Source organism: Candida albicans, chromosome 5, assembly GCF_000182965.3.
Source record: "Candida albicans SC5314 chromosome 5, complete sequence".
NCBI classification, from domain to species: Eukaryota; Fungi; Ascomycota; class Pichiomycetes; order Serinales; family Debaryomycetaceae; genus Candida; species Candida albicans.
The window spans coordinates 139,428-159,568 of NC_032093.1; the positions used below are offsets into that span (position 1 = coordinate 139,428).

The following is a 20,141-nucleotide window of genomic DNA, read 5'->3' on the forward strand; positions in this document are numbered from 1 at the left end:
ATACAAAAAGACTAATAAAATTGCATGTATATAAATATGTGCATATGTAGGTATTAATTGTTGACTTATCGGTACTTCTTATAAATCAAGTAAACTAAGTTCATTAAATGCAGGGCTAGGCAGTTTACTCACAGGTGCTGATGATGTTCTCGTTGGACTAAATATTTCAAGTAGATCATTGTTTATTTGATTATGACCAGATTTCGAAACAGAATTCCCCTTAGCTTTATCAATTGAAAAAAAATTACGATTTAATTTTGGTGGATCTTGGAAAATTGTTATGTCATTGTTATTATCATGGATTGGTTGTGCAGAAGTAAAATCATCAAACTCTTCATCATCTTCATCGTAGTCATTGTTATCATTTGTGCTTGTTGTGCCGTTCTCAGTAGGTTGACCCTTAGCTAAGAAATCATTGAACTTGTTGGATTTTGAGGGACTGGGTTCAGCAGATTTTTTAATATGCTGTTCTAATTCGTCTATAGAAAAGAAATTGTTTGTAGTTGTAGTTGTAGTTGCAGTTGTTTGTGGTTGTGTTGGGTGTTGATTATTAGTATCGTCTTGATTCAAATCTGGAGTCAGTCTATTCTCACATGGTTTTGGTTTTGGTGGTAGTGGAGGTGATGGTAGTGGCTTTGATTCCAGATCTTGGTCTATTACTATATTTGGCCGCGTGCCATTTTCTGGATCCACCAGTTCATTATTCTCAATTGTCGGAGTAGACAAGTTTGTCTCGTCTTTCCCATCTTCATTTATTTCATTAGGTTCAAATAAAACTGTTTTACTTGAATTTTTCTTCGATGATCCCCCAAATAAGCCTGCCACGGAAAACAATGGGAATCTCTTTGGTTTCGCTGATGGAGTCATTACTGATGGTGTAGTAATACTAGCATTAGTTGAATCCATAGTACGACTACTTTCTGTCGATGATCGATTATTATATGTAGATTCCAAAGTATTGACACTGGTTCCACCAACAGTAGCAGAATTGAATCCAAATAAGTTTCCTAAAAATGTTCCACCACCACTGTTTGTAGAATTCTTAGATCGAAGTGAAGATTCTTGTTCATATTCTTCTTCTTTTAATTTCAATTTTTTCAAATATAATTCTTGATCTTTTCTTTTCCGTTCATTTATTTGTTTTTCCATTTGTTCACTATAATGAGCTTTAATTCTTTGAATTCTTGCATGAATAAATTTATTTGATTCAATTTCAATAATTCTATTCAATTTATTATTAATGGCAACATTTGAGAATTCAATATCTAATTTTTGCTTTAGATTTTGTTTAACTATATCTTGTTTACTCTTACCAGTACTACTGTTATTCTTGTTTTTGCTATCATCAGTTGGCCTATTATTAGTGCCATTTTGGATTTGTTGTGATTTATCTTGAGTTTGATCTTGCCCATTATCTTTTAGTTTTTGTAGTCGACGTAATTCCTTTTTCCGTTCTTCAATATATTCATCTGTTGATGCCCATACAAACAATGCATTAGGTCGAGATATATGTCGTTTCAGTGTAGTGGTCGTGCTATTACTGCCACTATTATTATTAGATTTAGTGCCATTTCCGGAACTTTGATTCAACCAATTATCTAGTATAATACTAGCAGTCAATTCAATCGTTGAACCTGTCCATCGCACAATCTCTGAATGATGATTAATGTTATTAGTAGTTGTAGTCGTAGTGGTAGGATCATTTATAAATTGTCGATTATAACTTTGGAAACATGAATAATATTTGTTGCCATGTTCAGACTCTTGAAGAATCAATTCAGGATAGATGTGATCTGTTGTAGTTATTGATGATGGAGTATCTTTGGGGTCGTAGTCATAATCATTGAATAAAGTATCTATAACTTTCAAGGGATCAACTTGATTTTCATTTTCGTCGTCATTATCACTTCTCTTATTGTTGTTGATATCTTCTGTAGCCATTAGAAATATGTTTATCCATATACTTGATTAGTGTACGCAAACTGTGATAGATCTAAGATACAAGGAAAAGGGGTTTAAATCTAGTTATATATCTTTCGGTTAAGTTAATTCTTAATAAATTCTCTCGAATAATAAATTTGTTGAGGAGGAGAAGAAGAAAAAATTAAGCCCTGCCAAAAACAAAGACTCAAAAAAAAAATTTCAATCCCATTCAACTAAAGACACTATCAAAGTCTTACCAAATACACTGTTGGACTATCATCATCTTATTATCCTTAGCCATGACGTCTGAAGTTATAAAATTCCCTCAATTCCCAGAATTTACAATCCATATTTCATTATTCATCAATGTTTCCTCTGAAAATATAACTACCATCAAATCAAATTTAATATCAGCCACCGATAATGATCACAACAAATACGATTATTGCTTCCTTAATACTAAATATATCATATCTAAAGAACATTTATTTCAAAGTATATATAAATCATTATTGAATTATACTAGTAAATTAGGATTATCTACTCGGAATTTGAAATCAGAAATAATTTATAATTTATCACCAATTAATAATGTTGGTGATGCATTGAAACGATTTGGTATTTCTGAAGATTGTCCCAATTGTATAGTCATTAAGATTATTAATAACAATAATAAAGAAAATTCCGAAGAAACAAAAATTCTGGAGAAAGTTACTACTGATTTAAAGGAAATTATAGATGGAGAATTAATTGAATTAAATGATCAGTATATTTTCGAAAATTTCATTGATTTGGCAAAATTCAGAAAATTATATAAATTAAACGATGTTGTTGATTTGAATAAAGAAGATAATTTACAAGGAAGATTAACTAGATTGGCTATAGGTGCATGTATACTAAGAGGTTATTAAACCACCAAAAAAAAATGCTAACAATATAATATATATATATACATAACTCTAAATCTAGGTTTGTTGTTTTTTAAATGCAAATTGTCTAATATCTATAGTAGTTCTAGAATTAACAGTTGATACCACTTTCAGGATATTAACGTTGTTATTATCTTGGTACCTTTGATGATGGTGATCTACTTTTCGATTGAGCTTTATTGATTTGGTTGGTGATTTCTGTTCTATCCGATTTATATTTTTAGGTTGTAAAGGAACTCTTTTCCTATCATTATTGGGTTTAGTGAATTGATGAGTTGATTTGGTTGTAGATTGATACAGAAATGATTCTTTTAAAGCAAGTAATCGAGTACGAACTTGTTCCTGTCCACCACCAACTGCTACAACTCGGTTTTTAATTGGAGATTCTTCAATTTCATCGTCATTAGAACAAATATCAAATCCATTATCACTTTGTGGTGATTGTTTTACATCAACTATAGGATGTATTTTGATTGCATTAGAATCAGTTTCCTGTTGCGGTTCCTCTTCTTCATGGTCATTATCATTATCAGTCAATTCGTCTAGTATGTTCTGGGTATCAACTGGTTTATCCGATGACTCGTGATTATGACCGTGACCATAATCAGTAATTTCAGAATCATCAATTAAACTGGAGTCCCAATCGGGTTTATTCAAATTTTCTTCAGTTGTTGGGTTTTCTGGTTGAATTTTCTCAATAGGTTTTGCTTTAGGAGTGAAGAACTTACTAGTAGTCACATTTGGACTTGATGTTACCGTGGGGGAACTTGAGGTGGTTGTGGTGGCCGTTAATTTTCTTATTTTTTTACTCGTAGGTGATAATTTAGTTTCTTCAATTCGTATAGATCGTTTGATAGTTTTCCTCTCCGGTGTTTTCATTTGCTTATTGTTACTCTCTACTTGGGAGTTACTGGACGTAGTTTTGGTCACTTTTTTCGAAATACTTAACAAATCAAGTATCGATTTACCATTACCTGGTTGAGAAATTGCTCCTTCTGATCGAGATCTATGTGCAATTGTAGCAATAGATCCTTGCTTATTGTTATGCTGTTGACTATTAGGGGAATAAAATGATTCACTTTTCAAAACTGTTAAGCTTTGTTCTCTTGAAACTAATACTTCATGAGTGTTTGGATGAATTTTCCCATTACATAATTGTTGATAAATCTCATCAGTCAACGTTTTCCCACAACAACTTTCAAGTAAACCTTGATCGACTTCCACTTCGGTTCCATCTTGAGGATATTCATTTAATGTAGTTAACTTTTGGTTCGTTGGATCAAAAACTTTTTGAAATTGAAATGCTAGATTGGCAAGTTTAACTTCATCACTAAACGTATCAGGGATTTTTTTCCCCATTGATCTCAAGGCAATCATTATTTTTGTGAAATTATTATATTTTCTTACTAATTGGAAAGCAGTTTTCAAACCAATTCCAGGAACACCTTTAGTGTAATCACAACCAGAAAGCATAGCCACTAATCTTAATTGTTCCATATTATATTGATTCAAATAAGGAATTTCTTTAACTTTATCAAATTTATCACGATTAATTTCAACACAAGTACCATCATCTTTCAATTTTGTAATTAATTTTTTACAACCAAAAATTAATAGATCAGAGTCTTCACTTAATATCCCATCAACAATCCCCATTTTCTCTAAATAAACCATTTGAGGATCGGCTTCATATGGAGCCACAATATATTTGATGGAAAGATTATCTAATTCACACATTACTGATTTTGCCATTTGTGAAGTAACATAAGCTGCTTTCATAAATTGTTTATAAGCCAATTTTCGATTATTAGCAGCAATATATTTTTCGGCTAATTCTTTAGCTTCTTGTCGTTTCAATTGACGTTCTCGATTAGTTTCTTGTTTGGTAGGTAACGAAGCTCCATCAAATACAAAATATGGAGTTATACCAAAATGATTTAACATTTGGATCTTATTTAATATTGCCGTAATATAATTTCTTGTTGGTTTGCCTAAACATAATTCTTCAGCACATGAAACTAAAGCTCGATGTAACCAACCATAAGTATCAATAGCCAATGTTTGACCTCGATATCGTTCTAATGAACAAGGATCTTGGATTTCTCTCAATATTTGTAATAATCCATTAACCCCCATTGTAAAATGAAGTGGTAATACTGGGTAATGGAGGTAATTCTTGTTGTTGTTGTTAGTAGAAAAAAATTTTACTTTTGTTGATGTTGATGTTGTGATGAGAAGGAAAGGAGACACGCTTTGTTTTGTTTTGTTTATATTTTGTTCTTCGCCACGAACGATGACGATTGAAAAGAGTTTGTGGCGGTATTGTGACGCGAACCAACTTTGAGTTCCACGCGACACGCAAGGACACAAACTGACGCGTAAACCAGCACAACACAAGAACTACTCATCTGTTATACAATGAATATATATAGGTGTATATTTTATACAGTGTGTAATCGTTATATACTTTTTAACTTCTAGTTATTATTGGAACCACCAATTGAAATTGAAAAATGTAAACCATCTTTAATACCAGCAGTATTAACACTATTAGTATCATTATTGAATGCTAATCTTTTACTGAAAAAATATCCAATATCAAAATTAGCCCAATTATTAAAATATTTCAATCCAAAGCCATAACTAATTGCTCCATTTTCATCTTCTAATAAATTGGCTTTAGATGAATTAACCACATTTCCAATAATCCCTGTAGCATAAATTCTTAATGGATTTAAATCTTGTTCATTGCCAAGTCCAATAGTGCTTGCTGATGGCGGAGGAGGAGCATATAAAAGGGTTGGAATTTTTGAATATAATGTGGTTTGTAATTTATAATATTGATCACCACCTTGTAGTTCAACACTATTTTTTGAAAATCCAGGGAATGAATTATAACCACCTAAATAAAACTTATCTGAAGGATGAATTGGTGTAAGTTTATTATTATTATTACTATCGTTATTATTGTTATTGAATGAATATATTCCACCTAATTGAGCTTGGAATTTAGTAGTGAAAAACTCATTAAATAATGATTTATATAAATTAATCAGTAAATCAGTTTTAATAAATTCATTAAGATTATTAGTATTCAATTGTTCTTGATTTGAAGAAATTTCTCCATTGAATAATAATTCATAACCATTTTTAGGGAAATTTTTCAGTTGATCATGTAAATATTCAATTTTTTGATATTTTAATTGATTTAAAATCGATGATTTTAAAAATTGGCCATTGAAAAATTTAATTGAATCAAAATTGCCATCATCTAAATTAATTAAATTACGTTTTAAAAGTTGGAACCCAGTGAAAACACTCAAATCATTGGTGGTGCTGTTTCCATATAGTAAACCTAATTTCCCACCAATAATTTCTTGTTTTGTATCTTGCCAAATTTCATTATTTTCTTGATTTAATTGTAAATCAATCAAAAATTTGAATTTAGGATTTTTCAAATATGATATGAATTTCCCATTAGCAATTAAATGATCTAAAGGCTTATAAGGATTATAATCTACACCAATTGATATTAATTCCCCATTACCATTGAAATTATGATTAATATGATTTAATTTTAAATTTAAATATTCTTCATTATTAAAATTGAAAAACCCTTGATTATTACTTAAATTAATTGCCAGTAAATCAATTAATACTTTAGTGAGTAATGAAGGTTCATTATTATAAGATTTAATCTTGTTAGAAGATAAAGAATAAAAATTATCCGGTAATATTTGAATGGCAACTTTATCAAAAATCCCCGTTTCAATTAATTTCAGTTGCAGGGATTTGATTTTATTAACTAATTGAATAAATGTTAAATCACCATTTTGTAAAATCGGTGATAATAAATTTTGGAAAAATTGATTAGAAAATGACTCACCACCAACAACTTCAATTTTTGTTAAATAAATTGGTAAATTATTTGATTCTTGTAAATATTGTTCTTCAATTAATTTACTTTTCAAATCAGGATTAGTATTTACTTGAAGTTCAACCATGGTGCAAGACAGGCTGTTCTTCTTAACAATGAATAGGTATATTGAATGAAAAACAACTGAAGTACTTGGTGCTAAGTGTTGATGGTGGTGTTGAAGTTGAAGTTGAAGTTGAAATTCGGTGTATTTTTTTTAGTGTGGTTTGGTTTTGAGTTGCTGCATTTTTATTGGTTCATTGTCCACGACACAATTTTTTTCAACTTTCAACAATACCGAAAGGGTTGTTGTTGCTGGCCCATACTAATAATTACTGCAAAAGAAAAAAAAAACACTAAACATTGACATCAGCCATTACTTTAATCGTAATACTCCTTATCATTTTGTAAAAAAACCTCTATATTTACTATTATATTGTCTAAATAATGCAGTTTTCATAAACATAATCTATAAGCTTATTTCTTTTTTTTAATATGCGTTAAACTAGCCTAACTTCCATATTCAACAGTTGCACCATCATAAGCTAAATCTAATAATTTAGAATCACATTCAATACCTTCTTGTTTAAATATTTCAATCACATCATTAGCAATTTTTTCAAAACCATCAGTAGCAAGACACAAAATTGTGGGTCCAGCACCAGATAAACAAATCCCACATAATCCTGGATAACTTTCGGGAGTTATTTTCTGTAACACTGTATTTAATCCTGGAATTAACCCAAATCTATAAGGTTGATGTAATTTATCTTTCATTGATTGGTAAATAACTTTATGATTTGGAGGATCTTGAGTTAATGCGGTAGTTAAAATGGCAATTCTTTGTAAATTATAAACAATATCTGGTAATTGATAATTTTTCGGTAATACTGAACGAGAAAGATCAGTTGATAATTCAAAATTAGGGATTATCGTAAGACATTTAATTTTTTTATTCCATTTATATTCAACATATTGACCAATATTATTTGGTGGTTGTTGTGAAACGATTTTATCTTGCGGCGTAATCAATTCACCATTTTTAACTTTTGGTAAAATGTAGTCTAATGGGACAGTTGTTAATTGTGAATCTTCTGAAGATAACTCATTAAGATAAGATCCAATGAATCCTCCAAGCATAGCTGCAGCAATATTATCTGGATGTCTTTCAATCATAAGACAATAATCTAATAATCGATATTTATCTAATTTCAAATTGCCAATTTCATTGCCTAAATATACTCCAGCAACAATAGCACTAGCCAGTGATCCTAATCCTCGACCTAATGGAATTGGATTATTAACATGAATATGAGTTCCTCGGGGGAAATCTTTAATACCATTACATCTCATTACATATAATGCCGTTTGAGTAATTAAATTTTCATTAGATTCAAATGGAACTTTCCCATCACCTTCATAACTTAATAAGGCATGGTGAGGATCTGATGAAGTATCAATACTAGGATCAATAGTGACAGTAATGGTTAAATAAAGTTGTAAGCCTATACCTAAAACGTCGAATCCTGGTCCTATATTAGCAGATGATGCTGGAACCTTTATTTTAAATGAAATAACGCTCATCTGAACAAGGCTGGGTAGTAATTCAGTTGGCTGTTGTTGTTGTTGAAAGAAAAAATGCAGATTGAAAAATTTTTTGTTTCTGTTTAAATAAACCACGTAAATAACCAGTGGACAAAAACCATCAACAGATTCCGCCTCACCGCAAAAAAAAATTTCTGATTGAGTCATCCTAACAATTACAACTTTTACAATTGGTTATAATGTATATTTCTATTCTATATGTATCATATATTTGTATGTATATGTATATGTGTATATGTGTATATATGTTAATCCAACTAAGTAACAAAATGAAAACAATCTGAACACTGAATCGAAAGAAAGTTGCCGTTTTATTAAAACATACAAGTTTCTCTTTTTTCCCAAATGATTTCTGCTGGTTCAGTAGGTAAAACCACCATTGAACTATAATCAGGGTCAGGCACTTTATAACCATCAATAGTCCATCTTAAATTATAAACAAAAGTAGTTAAAATGGTTCCTAATTGAACATAAGCAAATTGTTCCCCAATACATCTATGTCTACCACCACCAAATGGTAAATAAGGTGAAGAAACCCCTTTAGAAACTTTCCCAAACCCATAATCAACTTCATCAGAAGAGTTAAATGAAACAGAATTAGCTTTGGCAGCAGCAGTATCCCATCTAGTTGGATCAAAATCTTCAGGGTTATCAAAATATCTTTCACTAGTATGAGCATAACCTGGAGAAACTAAAACATAATGACCTTTTGGAACAATATAATTGGTTTCAGGGATTCTTAATGGGTTAGTAACTTTTCTAAAAATAGAATGTAATGGCATATGCATTCTGAGAGTTTCCTTAATAGTGTTATTGACTGATGGTAATTTTTGTAAATCTTCATAAGTCAAATCATTCAAATCACCACCTTTTTCTTTCAATAATTCAACAACTTCTTGATAAATAACATCTTGTAAATGAGGTTTTTCACCTAAATGTAACAAGAACCAAGCAGAAGTAGAAGCAGAAGTATGTTGACCACCCATAAGAATACCAATTAAAAGATTAGCAATTTCTTGATCAGTCATTTTCACACCATCTTTATAAGTTGAATGAATCAATAAGGAATCAATTAAATCACGATTTGGATCAATATCACCACGTTCTCTTCTCAGTTTAATTTCTTTCATATAAGTAGCAGAGATTTTCTTTTGAGCAGCATCACGTCTCCAATAATGAGGTAAAGGTAAATTAGGGAAAACAAAATTAATAGGGGTAAAACCTTTATCTAAATCAGAATATAGTTGAGCAAATGAACGGTCAAAAATTCTTCTCATTTCATCACCAAATAAAGATCTTGAAGCAGTGAAAATAGTAATTTCTGGTTGAGTTTTCATAACATTGGCAACCCCATGAGTTTTTTCTTTCAATTTGAAACTTTCATCAGTAACAAAATAATTCAAAATTTCTTCTCTAATCTTAGGAACATATCTTTTAAATGAATCAGTAGTCAAAGCAAATTTAGCAAATTTTTTTTGTTCCATTAATCTGGAATTTGGACAATCATAAATAACCCCTTTACCGAAAACTGGAGTAGTTAAATGTTTATAAGCATCTTCAGCAGAAACATCAGATAATTTAGCATTAAAAACAAATTCATGACCTTTTGGACCTAAATAAACCGTCATAATTTTCCCTAATAACATAAATGAAAATACATCACCATACTTTTGACGACATGATTCGAAAAATTCATAAGGTTGTTGACCATATGAAGCTGCAGAACCAAACCAAGGAATCCAATAAAACACTAATGGAGCTCTATCTTTTCTTAATGAATATAAATATTGCCATACTAAGTTGTAAACAAATGGAACCCCTAATAATATACTGATCTGTTGTGTAACACTAAGGGACAAAAAATAATTAATGCCATCAATGACAGTTTCAACAATAGCCATATTGAGTTATGATCTTCTTGAAAAGAAACTTATATATATAATAAAAAGAAGACAAGTAATATGGAAAGAATAACGATTGAATTCCCTTTCTTTGTCTATTTATATATAAAAATTGATTTATTAAAGATTGAAAGAAAGAAGTAAGATGAAGAAAAATTATTGTATGATATTATTTTTTATTTTTTTGTTTTCGTTCTCGTTCTCAAATTGACATTGAAAAAAGAATATACGACATAATCGGGTACGATATTGAATACAAGCAAAACCCAATATTTCTTTTTTCTCTTTATCAAATTCTACACACATTATAAGTTTTTACTATACTTGTGTTTACCACTTATAAGATCATGAATATCTCATTATAGTTTTGTTGTCCATAGAGTGTAAGTTTGTTCAATCTTTGAAAGTTGTCGTGTGGCTGTTCTCAAATAACCCTAATAATGTCGTTATCTCGTTTAGAGAAAAAAAGTTAAATGTCGTCGTATAGATTGCAGTTTCTAGTACCTCGCGCCACGTACAATCGCGCGCCTCATCCCATGCTCCCCACGACATTTTCATTATTATTGTTGTTGTTCTGCATCCAGTAATATTCAAGTTGATTGTAATCTACCATATTAATTGTAATCAACTGATGGGAATAGAAACTTCACTTACTCCAGAAAATAGCACAATCACAACTTACAACTTACAAAACAGCCACTTTTTTTTTCTCAGTTATTCCCGGCTAGTTTTTATATCCAGTGGATTCTTTACAACTGTAAAAAGAATCAAGTTTCTATGTACAATACGAGACAACAGAATGGAAATTGTGGAGGAAAAGGGAATTAGGGGGACTTTGTTGACCGTTTTCTGTACTGTCCATCGTTCGCTTATTTGAAATCATAGGTTCTGATAGTTATTGGTCTTATGGGGGAGAAACCTACTAACATAACCAGTTTTCATTACTTCATTTTGAATCTGATCTATATAAATAGGTAAGGTTATGTTGGCAATTCTTACCAAGTATTATCCTGTCTGATTCTCTGAGAGGGTGCAATGACCACATAGTAGTTGCATTGGTAACCAAGGGGTTACACTCTCTCGTAACCCTACTCTGAGCAATCTATTTCTTGGAACCTATAGTTATCCTTTTCCCTATTCAGTTTATGTACGGTAAATTACTGTCATAGTACACCACATAGACAGATTGGTCCCTTTCATTTTCCTCCCACATATCTTTTGAAATATAACTAGATATCAATTTGCTTATTGCTTTAATCCACACTATCTATTCCTAATCATCCTTAGATCTTATTTTCATCATACAGTATAAATTTTTTAGTAGTATACTGAAAGTAAACTCTATATCTATACAAGTAGGCGTATATCTCATTATCATTGTATGTACACATATATATATATTTATTTCATTAACGTAAATTTCAAACCAAAACTTATACATAAAAATTCTAAAAACTAGAACCACCCAACTACATATCTTCATCAATAACTAAACCTAACATTCTTGCCTTTAATACCAATTCATCATGTTCTTGTTTCATTCTTTCATTTTTCATTTCTAAAAATTTAATATATTCAATAGATTTAGCTAATATTGTTCCTTTATTCAATTTTCTTGCTGGTTCTAATCCTTCTAAATCAATAACTTCTTCCTCTTCTTCCCCACCTGCTTCTTGATCTTCTTGATCTGCTTCTTCTATCTCCATTAATCCATCAAATTCATCATCATACTCTTCCGATTGTTTTAATTGATTTGATGAATTTTGTAATATTCCTAATTGATCAACATTATAATTATTACCACCACCACCAACATTATTCATAATTAGTCCTTTATTAATATTAATCATTTCATCATCTGAAGAATCATATTCTGGATTCTTACCACCATTAAGAGTACTACTACTATGACGTCTTTGTTGTTGTTGATGATTATGATGTTGTTGCATTAATAATTTCTCTCGTTGCTTTTTTTGGGCTAATATTCTTAATGTCGGAACAGAATTTTGTAAAGCATTAAATTTATCATTAATTTTATTTCGATATCGTTGTTCAATTACATTATGAGCTGATTTAATTCTTGGTCTTCCTGGATGAGGATTATGATTTATCATATTTGTTGGTTCATTAATAATTGTTGATGTAGTTGATGAAGAAGATGATGGTTCAATTTTGATTTTCCGACCTCTAGTCTTAGTTGGAGCAGAATTGGATGTGCTTGTGGTGGCGGTAGTCGTCAAAGGACTGTTATGTATATTTAATGGAGATATTGGAGATGATCCTTGTATCATAGAATTAGAATTACTTGATGAGGATGTAGCTGTGGTGGTGGTGGTAGTACCAGTAGTAATTGGAGTATTGATTGGTTTTCCTTGTTGTGAACCTGAAGTAATGCCACCAAATGTTATCTGTGATGCTTGTTCAGTTAATGATTTTGAATTTTGATAATCTAATACCGAAGAAGAACCAGAAGATGATGATGATCGTTTTATTGAATTTCGACTTTTCTTACCTGTTTTTGGAGCAGTATTTTTATTGAAATTAGTAGTAGTTGTTGATGTTGATGGGGCAGTTTCTATAGACATTGGTGATTGTAAATTCGAATTATATTCATGATTATTAGATTTTATTCTTTGATGATCAGATATTGGTTGAGGAATATTACTCATTCTTGAATGAGGACTCACTTGATCTTGAAATATTTGACCTTGAGAAACTTGCTGTTGTTGTTGCTGTTGTTGATAATTAGAATATTGCGAGCTTCTGTTAAGCTCATTATTGAAATTATTCCCCATTTGATCGTTTAAATTAAATATCATGGGATTGTCAGAATTATTCATTTGTTCATCTTGTTCTAATATCATTGGATCTCCTAAATTTGATCCAAATTCATTAAATCGTGAAAATTGATCAATATCATTAACAACAACATTATCGTTATTACTATTATTTTGTTTAGTAGGTGTAGTAGTATTTCTTTGATTTGAATTATTGGTGTTATTACTCGAATTTTTTGATTGGAGATTTTCTGTCCTATTGTTGTCATTGTTGTTCAGTTTGGAATCTTTAACATAAGCACCAATTTCAGCGATAAATTCAGTATTACTAGGCAATTCATAATCAATATTATTATACCTATTAGATGTAGTTGTTGTTTCACTCAATGGTAAACTGTAATATTTTGAATTATTAGAATTACCATTACCATTGTTGGTGTTATTGTGTGGTAAATCAGCAATAAATGGAGGAGGAGCTAAACCAAAATCAAAATCTACTGGGAATCCTCCATTTTGATGATATGTGTTACCATTATTAGTGTTATTCTCATCATCAGCAATTTCTGAATTTATATTACTGTTGTTTCTGTTATTATTATTATTATTATTTGCAAAAGTCATTATTGTATTAGAATTCTGTGATTGATTATAATTTTGTAATTGATGAGATTGGTGTCTTTGTAATTGTTCATTATTTTTATCAAACAAGGAAGTTAAAAATGCGTTATAATCATTCAATTTAAATATCATCTACTATTCTTTTAGGGAGGGGATAGTGATAAACAATTTCTTGATATAACCCAAACTATAGGATAAATAATAAATTGTTTGAAAAGAAGACCACTTGATATGTATCTGTAGTTGATAATGAAAATGATTTGAAAGATCTTGCAATACAAAAATATGTACCGACGTGTAGGCTAATCAATGAAAGTAAATGAAAACGATGGTACTTTTCAATATAATATTGAAATAAAAGGATAAATATAGGTTGATATGCAACAAATATTGATTGTCAATAAATTATAATGATTTGTAAAAAAAAATCAAAAATTGACAGGAAACGGGAAAGGATATGGTACGCAATTGATGGGATATTTATACTAATTTTATATTTGAGATTTCTTTTCTTGAGCCTGAACTTAAAAGCAAGACTTATCAAGTGAATAATCTAGCAAAATACCTTTCCAAACGGTTTCTTTTAATTCCTTTTTTGGAGTCTCCTAGGGTTGAATCAACTATAGTTTGAAAAAAAAAAAAAGAAACTGAGTAGTATATCTATGAAGGAAAAGTAAAAACAAACTCTTTCTTTCTCTCTCTGTTAGTTAATGCCAATTAAATAAGCTTTTGATAATTCAATAATCAAGAAAAAAAAACCACACTCTGTTATCCGATATAAGGAAGTGTAAAAGTAAGTTGAAGTGGATGGTGTATCTATAATTGTTGCTTTTTCAGTGGGGCTGAGAATCAAATAGGGTGGGAATCGGAAAAAGTGAGTGTTTATAGCTGTTTTATATATTCCAAGTCACGTCTTGAAGCACAAATAGTATTAGTTTATTAAAGTTATTTGTGATGAGATGAATACTGTTACAATATTAAAGAAAATGAATCACTTATAAGTAATAAGGAAGTATCTGTATCTGTTTGGCTGGAAATTTAATAGAAGGAAAAGAGAATAAAAAAATAAAATAAAAAATTTAAAAAAAAAATTCTTTCTAAAACAACTTTTTCAGAATTTTAATTAAAATTTATGTAGAAATATGCAAAATGACTTCAAAAATTTAAATTCCTTTTAATAGTAGTAGTAGTAGTATAGTTGAAAAAACTCAAACTCACAAAAGAAAGAAAGATGACAATATACAACATTGATTGGATAAAAGTGGATTTCTACTCAAAGAGAATGAAAATCCTTCAAACAATGAAAAAAACCCAATCTTTTCTTTCCTTTTGTTATTTGAAGTAGAAACTTACGAAATACAAAAGAAAATAGAACTTGTAAACAAGAAATCAGGGTAAAGAAAAGCTTGCTACTTACGCAACGTTCGGAAGATTTAATTTGTACAGTAATTAATCGTTGTTCTTCACGAAGTGTTAAAGCAGGGACTCGTTTATCAAGAAACTTTCCCCCACCACACCAATTGATTGAGTCTTGGATGTTACTCTTCTTCTCAATTGAATTTGATCTGGTTAGATCTTGGCTTACAATAAAAGGAGTATTATTTCTATAACTGAAAATAGCATATGAATGAGGAACGAGACCTAGTAATTGAATAATAAAATCTTTGAGATATGTCTTGTAATCGGAAATAACAAAGATGGAAAAAGTAAGAATTCAAACATTTACGGGAAGTTCTTGTTTTGTTGAATATAGAGGTCACACACATAGATTTACATTGGATCCATTGATTCATTCATATTTGAGTAACAATTGGAAAATAATCACCCCACTTTATTTTTGTTTCCCGTGGTCTAGTATTTAAGCCTCAGGTTTCTTTTTAGTCTAACGTTCTTTTTCTATTATGGCCAGGTACAACAACAACAGCTCGTCTTTGCTATCTCCTAGCTTTTCTTTTTCACAATCTATAAATTGTTCTCTCATGTAGTTTCCCTTTTGAAAGTAAATCGCAAAAAAAAAAGTTTAATATTTCCTTCCCCCCCTTGCCTTGTCTAGCCTAGCCTTTACAACACTTTTAACTCCCCGAATATTCCCGGTGGCTAATACATAATTATAAACTCATTGTTATTTTTTAAATCCATTGTTTAGTTGTTATTGTTTGTTTTATAGTTCTGGTTATGGCTAGTAAGTTTTAATCTACAACATAGAGAAAAAAACCCAAAATTTAACCAACTTGCAAAACAAAATGCTTCACTCAGATCATTATTTACATATGCACATACAATCATTTTTTGACATAATTTGATGAGATACTATATTTGCCCAGTTTTCCTTTCCTTTCTTTTCCGTATTAGCAATGGAAAAAATAGGAAAAGAATTGCTAGATAATCCTGCCAAGATCTAACAAATATATTGGTTGTTGATTGCAAAAAAAAAAGCCTGGCCCAGCCCGGCCCAGCCAAGTTCAAAGATTTCGCCGAAGAAAAAAAAAAGGAAAAACACAAAAACCAAACACAAAAAAAAATCGTATGATTTTGCATCCAATTTCCTGCACATTGTCAATCTCGCCTGATTGGAGAATGCACATTTCTGTATGTACGTGTATAAGATACAAGAACGCAAATACTATACAAATTCAGATATGAATTACGTTTCAACACTTTTTGAAAAGAAAAAACCAAGAAGCCAAATTCAGAAATAACGGTTTTCAAGTTAATTTTGACATGTGAATATGTAAGCCCTCATAATATTCATTAAATTTGTTGATAATTTGTTAAGCGAAATCCCTGTATCCAAGAAAAATAAGAAAAAAACTTCTGAGTTCACAGGTTGCAGAAATTTGATACCCTTGAAACAGACTACTACTGTTCAATATTCAGATTATAGAAATTGAAGGAGGATAAAAGCATAAGATGAGATCTCGATTAACTCTTATCATATTTCTTACAATAATATTATTATCAAAAATATAGCAGGTTTGGGATGACGCAAAAATAAACTCTTGAATCTTAGATTTCAATACAAACACTGTTTAAATAGATTCATCAGTTTGTGGATAGCCAACTAGAAAGAAGAGGGGAAGAGGAAGGGGTCTACTTTTGGAAGATAATAAATTAAATCCGATAATAATTTCTTTTGTTCCTTTTGTTTCTTGGACGTAAAACTATGTATATGTCAAATTATGCAGCTTTCAAAAAGAAATGGCCCATACTGATAGAGTTCAATAAATAATTCATATGTCCCGAGTTTATCCTATCATTTCTTCTAATTCTTTCTTCTGATAGTTCTCTACAGGTTTGGAGTCTGCAAATAAACTTATTGTTGATAATTACATTCCCATGATTCATCTATCTTATTAGACATTTCCAGTATAAACATAAATATATTGATTTTTGCAACCACCAAAATAGCCAAACTACACTACAATAAGCTTGGTCGCTTTATTTCCGTACCGAGTTTATGGGGACAATCAGATAATTACTCTACTTGTAATTATATAATATTGCCGTGGATTTAAGATTATTTATCAGTATTTTGTTTTTTGATTAAAGGTTGCAAAAAAATTATCATGTCACGCGCAAGTCACGTGATACGTGTTGAAATTTTTTTTTTGATTCAACAAATCCACTCATCTCATCAAAACCATATATCAACTCCTTCCCATTTTCCTTCTTATCTTTCCACCCCCACACACCCCTTATCAATATGTCTGAATTACATGATTTATGTAAATTTCCAACTCGACCAATAGATCAATCATATATTGATAAATTGACTCAATATCTTAAAGATGGAATTCCCGCAACTTACACAATCGAGGAAGCGTATAATTATATTAATAATATTGAGGAAGAGCCAACAACGACAACAACTCCATTACATTTAATATGTAGTCATGCTCCATTTGATATCACCAAAGAAGAACAAGAAATAATCTCTACAATGGTGGAGAAATTATTTGAATATGGAGCAGGATGGAGTTTTACTGATATTAATAATCAAACCCCTGGATGTATTTTAATATCAAGAAGAAAAGAAAGAGAAAATAAGGAAGAGGATGGAAAATGGATGAATGATGTATATCAACAAATCATTGATGCTGGAGTTAGAGCGGAATTATTGTTGAGAAAAGTAAATGAATTTGAAGAAATTGAATTTATTGAAGAAGATGATGAACAAGAAGAAAAAGAAGAAGAGGATATTCCTCAATTGGTTAAGGATGAACAAGAAATCAAAGAGGAAGCAAAACAAGAACAAACTACTACTACAGACATTAAGCCTGTCGTTATTGATGATGCACCTGATGCACCATCACAAAATCAACAATCATATTTAAATACAAAATTAGAATATATTAATGATGCATTAATTACAAAAGACGATAAAGATGGAGTAATGATGGCATGGGAAAATGATATTATGAAATTAGCCAGTGATACCATAACCAGCTCAGCCAGCTCAGCCTCTGATTCGGAACTGGAACAGGAGGTGAATATTTTAAATATTGGATTTGGAATGGGGATAATTGATGCTATGATTCAATCAAAACTTAAATCTCATCCAAATGCTAAACATTATATATGTGAAGCTCATCCTGATGTATTACAAAAAATGAAAATAGATGGATGGTACGAAAAACCCAATGTTATAATATTAGAAGGAAGATGGCAAGATAAATTAAATGACCTATTATCATCATCATCTTCTTCTTCAGAAGCTTCGGTTTTTTTTGATGGGATTTATTATGATACATTTCTGGAACATTATCAAGATATGTTAGAATTATTTGATATTATAGTTGGATTATTAAAACCTCATGGGATTTTCTCATTTTTCAATGGATTAGGAGCTGATAGACAAATAATTTATGAAGTTTATAAAAATTTATTAATTATTGATTTAGAAAATTATGGATTAAATTGTCAATTTAAAGAATTTAATGTTCCTAATGAAAAATTTTGGAATAAATTACAAGATAAAAGTATTTGGGATGATGTTAAACGATCTTATTGGTCTTGTCCTATATATTATCATCCAATAATCAAATTCATCGATTATTAGGATAATGATATATAACTTAGTTAAGTTAAGTGATGGTGGTAGCTTTTTCTAGTTCTATATTACAACCTAATCCAATAAATGCTTCATCTAATGCTTGTTGGAAAACATTTTGTAATCTCCAACCACCACCTAAATATTGTTTATTTTTGGCCAATTTATTAATAAATGGATCATAATAACTATCAGATATATTTTGTTCGATATTCATTATTGATTCAACATCTGTAGGTACTGGTAACATAGTATATCCTTTATTTAAATCACGATCACCTTGGAATGGTGTAAATGGAATTTTTGATGAACCATTTACACCACCACCACCACCATTCTGTTCATCATCACTATCAACCCCATTATTTTTTGCAAATGGATTAATTTTATTAAATTGTTGATCCAATTGATTATTTATAGTTTGTAATTGTTTCCTCCGAAGATTTGATCGTTTTAACATTTGATTTTGTTGTTGTTTAATTAATTCTTCACTAGTAGTTGAACTATTAGTTAATTTATCTAATAATTCTTGTTGTTGTTCTCGTTGATATTCTAAATCTTCTAATTCCATTTGTTTTTGAATCTTTAATTTTTCTTGTTTTAATCGTTCTCGAGCTTCTTTATATTTCATTAAATCATCATTACGTTGTGATTCTCTCATATTTCTTTCCAAAATTTCTAATTTATGTTCTTGTTCATATTTATTTAATTCAGTTTCCACAGTTTCAATTTCTTGTTTATCATCACTATAACTTAATTTAAATATTATATCCTCAATATTTTCAAGATATCGATTATATCCTTGTAAATCTCCAGGGAAATCTTCTTCAGTTTTATTATATATTGCTGATACTTTTTTCCTAATATCAATTTCTTTTTCAATTATTAAATCTTCAAATATTTGTTGTTTAAATTTATTCTTTCTCAAGATTTTCCCACATTTAGGATATGGACACGGTGCTGGACCTAATGAAAATATTCTATCAACACATGATTCACATATTTTATGATAACATTCAGGATTAATTAAGAATTTCATATTTGGTGACAAATATTTATCCGTCTTACAAATCGGACACATATCTTTTAATTGGTCATCTATAATGTGGTTAGTCAGACTGTTATAACTTGCTAGGAGTGGGTAAACTGTTGACATACCTTCAGCTGTTTGTAACATTTTTTACTTGATTAGTAATGGAGTTGGTTGGTTAAAGGATTGATTGATGTTCTTTTTTTCTTGCAGGGCTACTGATTTATTTATACAAAGGAAAAATTATGTAAGGTAGTGTAGATTTGCATAAAAAACTATTTGCACGACACACAATCTACATTGGACATATCAATTACTAATATAGCTCATATTGGAAAGTAAATCTACTTAAATACTTAAACCTAGACTTTAAAACAAATATAGAATAAACA

At 30.1% G+C, this 20,141-nt stretch overlaps 9 protein-coding genes across 9 annotated transcripts; 2 read left to right on the plus strand and 7 right to left on the minus strand. All coding sequences in view use genetic code 12, as the record gives it.

Moving 5' to 3' along the window:
* Positions 1-78: 78 nt before the first annotated feature.
* On the minus strand, positions 79-1,941 carry CAALFM_C500610CA (uncharacterized protein; the record flags this gene model as incomplete). The annotated part of the gene is made up of 1 exon (XM_711674.2): positions 79-1,941. One exon carries the CDS (start codon positions 1,939-1,941, stop codon positions 79-81), a length of 1,863 nt encoding a protein of 620 aa, XP_716767.2.
* Positions 1,942-2,222: 281 nt separating this feature from the next.
* CAALFM_C500620WA (uncharacterized protein) lies at positions 2,223-2,834 on the plus strand (the record flags this gene model as incomplete). Its single annotated transcript, XM_711673.1, has 1 exon — positions 2,223-2,834. The coding sequence occupies one exon, from the start codon at positions 2,223-2,225 to the stop codon at positions 2,832-2,834; it is 612 nt and encodes a 203-aa protein (XP_716766.1).
* A 54-nt stretch (positions 2,835-2,888) lies between these two features.
* Positions 2,889-4,988, minus strand: EXO1 (Rad2 family nuclease; the record flags this gene model as incomplete). The annotated part of the gene is made up of 1 exon (XM_711672.2): positions 2,889-4,988. The coding sequence occupies one exon, from the start codon at positions 4,986-4,988 to the stop codon at positions 2,889-2,891; it is 2,100 nt and encodes a 699-aa protein (XP_716765.2).
* A 341-nt stretch (positions 4,989-5,329) lies between these two features.
* SAM51 (Sam51p) lies at positions 5,330-6,856 on the minus strand (the record flags this gene model as incomplete). Its single annotated transcript, XM_711671.2, has 1 exon — positions 5,330-6,856. One exon carries the CDS (start codon positions 6,854-6,856, stop codon positions 5,330-5,332), a length of 1,527 nt encoding a protein of 508 aa, XP_716764.2.
* Positions 6,857-7,278: 422 nt separating this feature from the next.
* THR1 (homoserine kinase) lies at positions 7,279-8,352 on the minus strand (the record flags this gene model as incomplete). The annotated part of the gene is made up of 1 exon (XM_711669.2): positions 7,279-8,352. The coding sequence occupies one exon, from the start codon at positions 8,350-8,352 to the stop codon at positions 7,279-7,281; it is 1,074 nt and encodes a 357-aa protein (XP_716762.2).
* A 335-nt stretch (positions 8,353-8,687) lies between these two features.
* ERG11 (sterol 14-demethylase) lies at positions 8,688-10,274 on the minus strand (the record flags this gene model as incomplete). Its single annotated transcript, XM_711668.2, has 1 exon — positions 8,688-10,274. One exon carries the CDS (start codon positions 10,272-10,274, stop codon positions 8,688-8,690), a length of 1,587 nt encoding a protein of 528 aa, XP_716761.1.
* A 1,469-nt stretch (positions 10,275-11,743) lies between these two features.
* HMS1 (Hms1p) lies at positions 11,744-13,801 on the minus strand (the record flags this gene model as incomplete). The annotated part of the gene is made up of 1 exon (XM_711667.1): positions 11,744-13,801. One exon carries the CDS (start codon positions 13,799-13,801, stop codon positions 11,744-11,746), a length of 2,058 nt encoding a protein of 685 aa, XP_716760.1.
* Positions 13,802-17,372: 3,571 nt separating this feature from the next.
* Positions 17,373-18,728, plus strand: RMT2 (protein-arginine N5-methyltransferase; the record flags this gene model as incomplete). The annotated part of the gene is made up of 1 exon (XM_711666.2): positions 17,373-18,728. The coding sequence occupies one exon, from the start codon at positions 17,373-17,375 to the stop codon at positions 18,726-18,728; it is 1,356 nt and encodes a 451-aa protein (XP_716759.2).
* A 25-nt stretch (positions 18,729-18,753) lies between these two features.
* Positions 18,754-19,896, minus strand: TFB3 (TFIIH/NER complex subunit; the record flags this gene model as incomplete). Its single annotated transcript, XM_019475407.1, has 2 exons — positions 18,754-19,817; positions 19,878-19,896. 2 exons carry the CDS (start codon positions 19,894-19,896, stop codon positions 18,754-18,756), a joined length of 1,083 nt encoding a protein of 360 aa, XP_019330952.1.
* Positions 19,897-20,141: the final 245 nt, after the last annotated feature.